General features: G+C 36.4%; 1 protein-coding gene across 6 annotated transcripts in view; it reads left to right on the top strand.

The window, feature by feature from the left end:
* Positions 1-12,077, top strand: part of NRCAM (neuronal cell adhesion molecule) — a 99,602-nt gene that overhangs the window by 71,022 nt on the left and 16,503 nt on the right. For 2 of the 6 annotated variants that reach the window (XM_006859280.1, XM_006859278.1), the window contains one exon: positions 573-608. The exons of 3 other annotated variants lie outside the window; for them this stretch is intronic. In XM_006859280.1, the coding sequence (XP_006859342.1) occupies positions 573-608 (36 nt within the window). Of the gene's footprint in view, positions 1-572; positions 609-7,547; positions 7,674-9,169; positions 9,323-12,077 lie in introns of all 6 variants that reach the window. One more of the 6 variants, XM_006859277.1, reaches the window with a different exon arrangement.

Genomic DNA, 12,077 nt, shown 5'->3' with positions numbered 1-12,077 from the left:
TATTTTAGTTCTGGTCTTGATTCATTAGAAAATAATTTGCTAGTTCACATATTGATTTAGGTTTTCTAGAAAGGTACAATCATTAAATAGTGATTTTATTTTGTTTGAGCAAGGAATTTTGTATTTTGATGTTTCATCTGGTGTACAGAGAAAGCAAAATAGCCCCACTGAGCATCTAAAAGACACATTCATGTCATACTTTTCAAAGTCATTCCGAAAATTTTCCAATTCAATGAAATTGCTCAAAATATTGCAAAAGACTTTCTGTTCCTGTAAGTCTCTAACTTGTGGATTTCCTTCAGGAGATTATTCATTAGCTTATCTTCCAAAGCATAAGAAATGACATTTCCTTAGATAATATACAAACATGAATAATGCAGCGAAAGTGATGTTTGGATTCAATCATTGGGTAGGTTTGGGGACACCAACCTATCTCCTATACATAGTATGGTATACTTTATTCTTCTTGCATGCGTTAGCATTTTAATAAGTGTTTATATATCGCTATGCATGCTCATATATGTGTTACATCTAACTATATAGTGTCCTATTTCTGTTTCCCTTCATTAAAGCTGGTATTCCTCCACCTGATGTAGGTGCAGGCAAAGGTAAAATAATTCATTTGCATGACTTTATACATGTGTGAAATTTGCAATGTTAAACATGGGGAAGTGCAGCATGGGCTCACAAAAAGATGGGGGGAAATAAAACGTATTTTTAAATATCAAATTAAAAGATACTAAAACGAGAAGATCTTGACAGATTTGGGCTTTAAAATTAATTTCTAGTCTTTTTTACAAGTAAAAAGATATACATTGAATTCTCTCTAAAAATTTTACTCAAGTTATCCCTGGTAGCAATCCTAATCTTAGCTTTGAAAACTATGATTGTGACTGGATCAGCTAGAATCAGAACCATGCATTTATCTCAGCGCTTCTATACAGACAAGCCACATATGACCAGTTGCTGTAGAATTGATTCAGACTCATGGCGACCTCGTGTGTGTCAGAGTAGAACTGTGCTCCATAAGGTTTTCAGCAGCTGAATTTTTAGAAGTATATTGCCAGAACTTTCTTCTGAGGTGGACTTGAGCCACCATCCTTTACATTAGCAACTGTTTGCACCTCCCATTAACTCTCCTGAAAACATAGCTTGTGAGAAATCAGATCAGTCAAGCTTTCATTCTGATCTGAGTTCGCTGTACTCTTCATGGGCATAGTCGACACTCTGCTGCCTGACACTCTACTGTCCATCTGAAATTGTGGCTTAGTGACAACCTACAAGTAGCCTGGGACCCGCACCCTCCCGACCAGGGGCGCTAGGAGCAAGTCATCCTGTCAGCCTGAATGTTCTGCTCAGTTGTGTTATTCCATCCTGTCATCACCAAACTGCTGAAGTCTCTTCTTTCTGGGTAACACTTGGTAAAAGCCAACAGTCCACAACCAATTGCCTTTGTGCTTATTCCTCACAGCTCTGAGTGAGAAAAATTTGTTGGGAGAATGGGGCTTGAATGAATTGTAATATGTCTTCCACCTGTGGTAATCCCAAAGCACCCACAATCTTTGACCCTTAATTACTGAGGAGGAGAACAGCGTCCTAGAAAACTCTACACCATTTTCATGTGGAGTATCTGCATCTCCAGGTTACAAACACCTGACCTAAGTAGGACCTATAGTTATGAAGCAATTCTCAGGAAGCCTATTATATTAAAAATTCAAGGTGCATACAATTATAACATAACAAGCCACTACTACTCTGCAATTTTCATCAAAACATTACCAATATTATGTTAAAGCTGTTTTAGTGTATCTGGAAGTGTTAATGTTTTTGATGCATAGAAAGGTACACTGTATACTATAATCTAAGACAAACATTTGTCTGACATCCAGTATGAACTGTACCTAATTGTTCTGATTTATGTACAAATTTGACTTGAAGATTTAGGAACAGAATTTGTCTATAATCTGGGGACTATCTATACTTGTAGTGAAGGGTATTCTTGGGCTTTGACAGACTAAAAAAATGCAACAGGAATAATAATTATAATAAAGAAGAAGACAAATAAATTAGTTCTTTGTCTCAAGCTATTCAAGTCTTGTGAGCTTATGCCTGATACATTTCTTCTATTTCCTAGAAAACATAAATTTATCCTATGCATATTTATTCTATTGTACATTCTATATGTTTATTCTACGTATAAACAAATAAGAATTTGTTTATACTTGGAGGTTTGATAAATTATAAAATGCAGACCAATTAGATTTGGGGTTAAGTGGATACACACTGTAGTCATTTTCAGTAATCTTCATAATAAATTGCATAGTGTTTTTATGCTTGAAAGGACAATGTAACAATTCCACAATATTGTAGAAAGAAAGAAAGATTGCCTATGTGTACTTCTCTCCTGGGATAGTTAGATGTCAGTAGACATCATTTCCTGCTGCGCCTCTCGTGGCCTTTCGTTGAAGGATGCCACTGGAAGGCTGCCCCTTTCCTTGCTTCAGTGAACAGGTAACTGTGGCATCGCCTAGAGCTACTGAGTGTCCTTGGGCTGCAACAGAGCTGCTCATGGAGCAAGTGCATGTTTTCCCTTCACTGTTCATTTTAGAAGAGGACACACATTCCATTGAAAAAAAGACACCATCCCTCTTATTAACAAATATAAGAATTTTATTAAAGCAGCTTAGGTTTTACCATTTAATATTACCAAATTGAATTGTGAATTACTTATGATGATAAAAACAAAACAAAACCAAGCCTGATTCCCATAGCAGCTCTGTAGGATAGAGTAGGATTGCTATGTAGGGTTTCCACAGCTGTGATGTGTACTGAAGCAGATTGCCACATCTTTCTCAGGCAGAGTGCCTGGTGGCTTCACACCTCTGACCTTTAGCAGCCAGGTACTTAGCCACGGTGCCACCTGGGCTCCTTGAATATCCAGGCAAGCAAAAATGAAGTGTTTGAAGGTTCCTTAAGCCCCCAGTGTTAAAATATAAGGTTCGCAGACTCATAGTGACTCTATGTACAACAAAACAAAACAAAATTCCCAGTCCTGTGTGATCCTAATAATTATTGTTAGGTTTGAGTCCAATGTTTTTGCTATTGCATCGATCCATCTTCTTGGAGTTCGTCCTCTTTTTCCCTGATCCTTCACTTTTCCAAACATGATATCCTTTTCCAGGAATTGGTCCCTCCTGATAATATGTTCAAAGTACAAAGTACAAGTTTCACCATTCTTACTTCTAAGGACCATCCAGGCTGCACTTCTAAGACAGATTTGTTTTTCTTCTGGCAGTATATGGTACTTTCCATATTCTTTATCAACATCATAATTCAAATGCATCAATTCTTCTCTGGTCTTCCTTATTCATTGTCCAACTTTCACATGCATATATTGCTGTTGTTAAGTGCCACCCAGTCAGTTCTGACTCATAGTGAGGTGACTGAAAATACCTTGCATTGGGTCAGATGCACCTTACTCCTCAAAGTGACATCTTTGTGCTTGGACAATTTAAAGAGTTCTTTTGCAGCAGATTTGCCTAATGCAAGCAGTTATTTCATTTCTCGACTCTTGCTGCCATGAGATTTGATTGTAGATTCAAGAAAAGTGAAGTCTTTGACAACTTCAACCATTTATTCATTTATCATCATGCTATTTATTAGTCCAGCTGTGAGGATTTTCATTTTCTTTACATGGAAGTTCAATCCTTACTGAAGGGTGTCGTTTTCGATCTTCATCAGTAAGTATTTCAAGCCCTCTTTGTTTTCAGCAGCAAGGCTGCATCATCGGCATATTGCAGATTGTTAATGAGCCCCCTCCAACCCTACTGCCATGTTCTTCTTCATATAATCCAACTTCTTGGATTATTTGCTCAACATACAGGTTGAATAAGAATGGTGGAAGGATACAACCCTAATGCACAATTTTCCTGATTCTTAAACCATTCAGCATCCCCTTGTTCTGTTCTAACAGCTGCCTCTTGGTCTATATACAGGTTCCTCATGAGCACAAATAGTGGAATATCCATTTTTCACAAGACTATCCATAGTTGTTACAATCCACATTGCTGAATACCTTTGAACAGTCAATAAAGTGCAAGTAAATATTTTTCCTGGTATTTGCTGCTTTCAACCAAGATCCATCTGACATGAGCAATGATATCCCTCCATACACATCCTTTTCTGAATCTGGCTTGAATTTCTAGCAGCTTCCTGTTAATATACTGCTTTCATCCTTTTTGAATTATCTTCAGCAAAATTTTACTTGCATGTCATATTAATGATACTGTTTAAAGATTTCTGTATTGAACATCAAACAATTATTTTTGGTACACTGACTCTGGGTATTCCTTTCATCTTCTTTTGATGTTTCCAGTGTCATTCAATGTTGTGCCCATAAAATCCTTCAACATTGCAACCCAAGGCTTGAATATTTACTTCAGTCACTTCAGCTTGAGAAATGCTGAGCATGTTCTTCCCTTTTAGTGTTCTAACTCCAGGCCTTTGTACATTTCATTATAGTATTTGATTTTGTCTTCTCCAGCTCAGATTACAAAGGAAACAGCGTTAAAGAAAATAGCAAAACCTGAGTTTATTTTCTAATTTTTTTCTTTTTCATGATGCAGTAGTAAACATTACATGAAATTATGACATTTTATTATGGTAAGATTTTAAATGACTCAAGGATTTTTTTTTTTTTAATCTTTGGTTTTCCTTCCTTAAAAAGACTTCTTTTTCTAGTCTAAGAATGAGTTATATCTTCCTGTCTATTTCACGTCTCCATTCAGAGTTTAGATACGCTCTAAGAAGAGAAAAAAATCTCCACTATCTTTCCTGATTCTCATAGTCTTGATTAAAAAAGTTAACTTGCCAGCAAGTTAACTCTGACTGCTAGTGGCCCTATACAGGGTTTCTGAGAATGTAAATCTTTACAGAAGCAAATAATTTCTTTTTTTTACCTCAAAGCATCTGGTGGGTTTGAACAGCTAATCTTTAGCAGCCCAATGACTAATCTATAGCCCACTAGGACTCCTTTTTGATATATATACCTTTTATATTTTAATTTTTAAAATAAAGAGAATAAGTATGAGATGAATCATTGAGAAAAAACATGTGTGGTAACTTTAGCTATAAAAACAACAGCTACTAATGAGATTTTCATTCATTTCTGACCAAAGAAGGGAAGAAATGTGTTTGAGGTTAGTTTTTCTAATTTTTTTTTTTTTTTTACAGAATTTAGTTTATGTTCATGAAACCCAAACTTTCAGAAATGTAATTACAAAAGGATTATTTAAACTCTGAAGCAGAAACCAGGATAATTCAATTAGGCCATATTTGTCCTTTTCTTACCTGTCTCTTCAATACATTTGAAATCAACAGGGAAATACTCTTGAGATATCAGGAATAATTTACTCTGACCCAATCACTTGTTTGGTTAAATCCCTTAATATTTGTGTAATAATTGTAGTTTTTTGGTTGTGCTTTAAATAATTTCATGTGTGAGAGTCTACAAAAATTGTCAATAGACTTGTGAAGCCATCTATAAAAGTGAGCTTTCTAGTATGCAGATAATGATTTGATTGATGATCATAGCATTTTACTCTCTCATCTTTGGGACCAACCATTAGAACAGTTGTGTAGTAGCTAGTGAAGATGTAGAAATAGGAAAAAATAGGAAGGAATTAGGCAGAATTGACAGAACAGCCTTTCACAGGCCTGAATTCCTGGCTAAGGAACCCTATGGGCAGAGGAAAACCATCCCGCTTTTAAACAGGGAGGTAACAGAATTTGATTTGTAGTTTTAAGATCCCAAAATGTAGGTAGCTACCCTCCTGCTGCCTCCTCCCAGACAAAGTCTTTCAATAGGGAGGGAGACTGGAGTCACACTACTGGGAAAAAGCCCAGGAGAGAGGTGATCCAATGTACCCTATATCTGCTGCAGCAAAAGTGCTCCCATGTATTTATTCAGTGAGTGAGGAAGTGGAGTGAAAAGCCAGCCAGAGAGTCAGAATTCTCTCTGACAGCAAAGTGGCCAAACACTATAATTGAAAGGAAATTTGGGCTATCTTCTCTGGATGTCTTTAACAATCATCAAAACACTCTTCTGTTAGAAGTGTATTGTCATGATTCTGTCTTGCCTTGAACATCTGTAATTACTCTAGGACTAATTTCTTCAGTCTGTGATTCCAAATATTTTTTAAAAGAAATTTAATACTTTGCCTGGGTTCTTTCACACTGATGTTTTACACTCATGTGTATATTTGCTGTCTATGATGATTGATCATATTCCTATCATCGATTCCTTTATAGGAAAATTTCAGAAAACTAAAGTTAATTAGGTTCACAGAAGAATCTGCATAGTTCAGTCATCAATTTTCCTCTCAAGTGTTTCTTTATGCTTCGCTCAGAGGGACACCCAGGAAACATGTGCTTCCAAGTTATATCCAAACAGTCAAGTACTTTATGTTTTTTGCTAAATTTCTCTTTTTGATCCTAAGAAATGCTATTTCATTAAATTCATTTCAGTAGAGGGCTTTAGCTTCTGGGTGATATAACATATTTCATAATTTAATGTTAGAATCTGAGTAAACCCTTTGATGCTTTCTGATTTGCAACCCAAGGATTCCCCCCGCCCAGTAATAAATTGGCCTTATCTTTTATATTAACTACCCAAGTTAATATATTTATAAATATGTCATTTTTATTTAGGCTGTTGAGGTTTTTAAATGACTAGATGTTGTCTTTTCTCAGTAGTGAGTAGGTAGTATCATACAGTCTTCATAACCTGGTGTTTTAAGTTGTTTAGGTTGCGCTATTATTTTTCAGAACACGATGTTCAATGAACACTTAACAGGTAAGATTGATTTGCATTCTTGAATATATCAAATGAAATAGTTCTTACTCCTTTTACTTCTTTCTTATCTTCTGTGAAAGCATATTTGGCAATTCTATTTGAACTTCTTTTCCAGCATAGCCTAACCATCCAACATTCTCTAAAGCAGATCTTCACTTTGGGGCCCAAACCCCAGAGTTAGATTCTCAAAGAAGTCTGTGACTCAAAGCAGATCAAAAGCTAAAATCTTAAGGAGCTTTCCTTCTTACCCCAATACAAATTCGTTCAACCCACACTGAGATAAACATTGAACGGAAAAGCTGCCATTGTACTGGGTTATACCCTGCAGTCTCTGACACTTTTTGACTTCAGTCCCCAGCATTGTTCAGCAATTCCCCTCCTGCGGTTTGTCAGTAAACAAGTGTTTCCTGGAACTCTGCCTACTGGATAGCAGTTTAAGTTCTTTGGGACCCAAAGTAGAACTTACCAATTCTAATCATATAAATCATTATCTCTGATGATTAATTTCCTAACTTAATTTAACAAATGAAAAAAAAAAAAAAACTTTCTGTAATGAAGTATGAGTGATCTCTAAATGTCAGCAGTAAAATCCAACTTAATTTTTCTTGAAAATTTTCAGATATAAACTTATATTTGTGTATATGTTGCTGCAATTTGATTGTCTGTTTGTTTTATTTTTCTATCGTATATTTAGTTCAAGCAGTGAAGCCCAGGCTCAGGAATCTTACTGCCACAGCTGCTGAGACCTATGCCAATATCAGTTGGGAATATGAGGGACCACAGCATGTGAAATTTTATATTGAATATGGTGTGGCAGGCAGTAAGAAACAATTTCATTACCAGATTTTTAATTTGGGGAATACATTTCAAAAGATTAGAAAAATCTTTAAGGATTTGCTGTGTATCATACTAATTAAATGAGTCAGATTTATCTAGGAAATTAGAGTGAACTATCGGGGTGCATCAGACTGCATAGTCATTTGAACTGCAAGGTTGGTGGTTCAAGCTCACCAGTTGCTTCTTGGAAATCCTATACAGCGTCACCTATGGGTCAGAATCTACTCGACGGCACTTAACAACTACAACATCAACCTATATAATTTACACATAATAAGACAAATCTTTTTTTCATATTATTGAAAACAAACGTGAGAAAAACTGTATATGTAATGTTCCTATCAGGATACTTCAAAACTAGTGTTAAAACCCCCACCTGTATAGAATAGCAATAATAGATTATACTAAATGCAGTAGAAAAAACAAAAAGTTAACTCAAATTGGACCTTGCTGTAGCAGAAATCAAATAACTGATTTGAAAGTAGACATTTTGCCCAAAATATTCAACCGAATTTTATTAGACATTGCAGAAAATTATCATTTTGTTGTTGTTAAAAGCTTTCGAGTAGATTCTGACCCATAGCGACCCTGTATAGGGTTTCCAAGGAGCAGCTGGTGAGTTTAAACCACCAACCTTGCAGTTCAAACTGCTCTGCAGTCTGGTGCATTAACCCACAGCGCCACACCAGGACTCTGGGAATTATCATTTGGGGGAAGTATAAATTGTGTTCCAGTCTAGTACTCTCCTTACGTGCTGGCCACATTTATCAGGGAGTTGGGAGCTTTAATTTTCAGCAATTTATGAAAAACCAGCTCCCCTTCCTTCTTTAATGCATAGTGGTCTGTATATGATAAGATGAGTGGAGACTATTTGTGACAGAATGTTGAGCCCAGTCCAACTTCCTGTGTAGGCCTTTATCGTGCAAATAAATACTTTGAGAACTAACTCTTTAGGAAGAGCATTACTTGGGAAAGGCTGAATCTATTAGCTGGATAAATATTTGGAAACATTTAAGTTTACCAAAGGATTCAGCCTTTGAAACTTAAAAAGAAAAATATCCTCCCTATAGTTCAGTTGAGCTATTTAATGCATATGATTTATTTTACAACCACCTTCACAGAAACTTTATACTTCCATAAATCAATATGCAGATTTTAAAAAGCTTCCTTTGTATTAAAATATTTAATTATTAATTTAATAATTAATTGTATTAAAATATTTAATACAATGGAAGTATATGCAATTAATATGTAACCTAGATATCTAGTCCATTGTTCTTTGAAGATATTTTTATATAGTGCTTCATATTAAGTGATTTATTTAACATGAGTAGATTTGTAATAAACTGAAATAATAAGCCTAAACATGCTAGATTTTGTCGTTAGTTTATAAAGAATAGTTTCTTTCTTGAAACATTTAAAGTGACTTCTGGTCCCTTCAAATATTCAAATTTGTTGTTTTTTGCAAAATTTCCATAGGCAAAGAAGAATGGAGGAAAGAAATTGTAAATGGTTCTCGGAGCTTCTTTGGGTTAAAGGGTCTAATGCCAGGAACAGCATACACAGTCCGAGTTGGTGCTGAGGGGGACTCTGGTTTTGTGAGTTCAGAGGATGTGTTTGAGACAGGCCCAGGTGAGGCATGCACCATACCAAGTTTGGCTCGTGCTCAGAGGCAGAAGCCATCAAGCACTGGGGCCTACTAGAGACAGCTGCAATATGGTGTAGACCATGAATGTCTTCCTGTGAGGTCTTGTTGGGTTGGGAGTGTTGGTTTCTAATCGTCTTTGGCTCTTTATATCAAATGAATTACAGATTTAACAAATCATCTTCTAACCACATTCTTGCCCAAAACAGAGATAAATATGATTTACATTATTTAATTTCATTTCTTATATCCTTTACCATGTGTAAACTTCCCCATGAGAGACAAAAGGGAATTTTTAAAATATTTTTGAAGCAGAAATAAATCTTACTGATAAAGTCACAATTTTAAAAATTTCAAAATGGACTAGAACCCAGCAAAACCTGCAGTTTGATTAGCCCACACCCGATAGAACTATTGTTAGATTTGTATGTAACAAGAAATTGCACAATTCCTATATTACTTTTATCACACCTAATTTGACTGTATATATTATAGTGATTTGATCATTATCAAAATGGACAAATTAAAGTTAAAGTCCCTGGAATAAAGGGAAATGTTCATGTAAAAATGCAGGAATATTCTTATATGCTTACAAGGTTGAAAACAATCTCTGCTTATTTAAACAAACAAGGGTTGTGTGGTGCATTTTCATTTTGTTGTTTTTACGCCCATGTTCCCTTCGATCACTTCATTCATCCTTCAAAAAATGTTGCCCACAGACATAGATGAATTTTCTGTGTTTCATTTCACAAGCATTATGATTTTCAAAGTTATTTCTTATCATTTAGGAAATAACACAATTATAAATATTGTTTTTTAATATAAAAATGGCAATATTCAGTAATTTACTAAACTATATGTTAAAATTATTCACTTGCTAAAATCATAATGTTTTAAGAAAAAATCATATTTCATGTTATTATATTCCTTGTGGTTTTTATATTCAATTATGTAAGTAATTCTGGGAAAACACTGAACTAAACTTAGAAGCTAATCAATATATGATTACTATACAAGGTTTTATTTGTAAAAGCTCAAGTATGTATCTTGTCCACATACAGTTAGAATGTTATCAAAGTCATAGTACAGACATTAAGTGGGCTCTATGCCATATTGGATGAGCGAGTATTCTCATTCAGTCCTTAACAACAGTCCAAGAAGTAGGCACCATTATCTCCCCACTTATTACACGCAAATACTCTCAGAGAGTTGGAGTCTCTGCCCAGGTCACCCAGCTAGAACCGCCTAACTAACCAGATCCCATGGAGTTGATTTTGACTTATGGCAACGCCACATGAATCAGAGTAGGACTGCATTCCAAGGGTTTCAATGACTGCCATCTTATAAAGTAGTCTGCCAGGCCTTTCTTCTGCGATGCTGCTGGGTGGATTTGAGCCACCAGTCAGTCTTTCAGGAAACAGAAGGGAGCAAATGGTGTGTGCCACCCAGCAACCCCTAGAATGTAGGTGGGCTAGAGCAGAAGTTCTCATCACACCCCCAGTACAGGGTCTCAGAGGGCTGTATGCCAAAGGGAACAGGTGGTCTAGGAAATGGTCACATCAGGTAACATTTGATAGATCTATTCAGCTATTCTGAACCTATGGTGGTGGTGGCTGTGTGCCGTGGAGTCGGAACCGACTCATAGCGACCCTGTACAGGGTTTCCAAGGCTGTAAATCTTTACAGGAGCAAAATGCCTCATCTTTCTCCCGTGGAACAGCTGGTAGTTTCGAACTGCTGACCTTGCGGTTCACAGCCCAATTCATAACCTGATGTGATTGTTCACCCTACAGGCCTGTCTATTGTTGCGTTGAAAGTTGAGTGGGGGTAAGTTCAATTCCAAGCTTAAAGGCTCTGTAAGATCAGTAAGTCTCATCGATTTTATGGTTTTGAGTTTTGTTCCACATTTTTCTCCCCCCATCCAGAATGTTCTATAGTGATCCCTTTCAGAGTAGTCAGCAGTGGTAGCTGGGCACCATCTAGTTCTTCTGGTCTTGGGGTCATGGAGTCTGGGGTTCACATGGTCCATTAGTTCTTCGGCTTAATTGGTTCCATGTGTCTTTGATTTTCTTCACTCTTCTTTGCTCTGGATGGGGAGAGATCAACAATTGCACCTTAGATGGCTGCTCACAAACTTTTAAGACCCTAGTTGCTAATCACCAAAGTTGGATGTAAAACATTATCTTTGCAGACTACGTTATGCCAGCTGACCTGGTGACCCCAGTGAGTCGTTCCCTCAAGGTGTTTAGCTATGACTAAGAAGTTTTCATAACTTATATTTTTCATAATATATTCTACTATGGTAGCATGGTTGCTTCATATGATAAACAGACTGTGAACCACAAGGTCTGCGGTTCAAGCCCACCAACTGCTCCCCAGGAGAAAGACAAGGCTTTCTGCTCCTGTGAAAACTCAAAGCCTCAGAAACCATGTACAGAGTTACAATAAGTCAACACTGACTTGACGGTATTTAATAACAACAACAGCAACATGTTATACTATATTCATGGATCTATTTACAGCACACAAAAAGACATGTGGAGAAATATCCTCTGTCAAACTGTATATATGTTAATGAGTATAGATCCACTCACCGACTGTCTCCTGTTCAGCTTCCTTGTCTATCTCATGGACCACGGCTATGACTGTTATTGGAGGATTATGTTGCCTTTAACTCTTGTGCTCTTCCCAGTGTCTTTTTTAGCCTTGATCATTTTGTGCTAACCTCCCCTTATTGTATTTA

This window comes from Chrysochloris asiatica, unplaced genomic scaffold (assembly GCF_000296735.1).
Source record: "Chrysochloris asiatica unplaced genomic scaffold, ChrAsi1.0 scaffold00032, whole genome shotgun sequence".
In the NCBI taxonomy this organism is placed as follows: domain Eukaryota; kingdom Metazoa; phylum Chordata; class Mammalia; order Afrosoricida; family Chrysochloridae; genus Chrysochloris; species Chrysochloris asiatica.
This window is presented reverse-complemented; position numbering and strand designations above follow the sequence as displayed.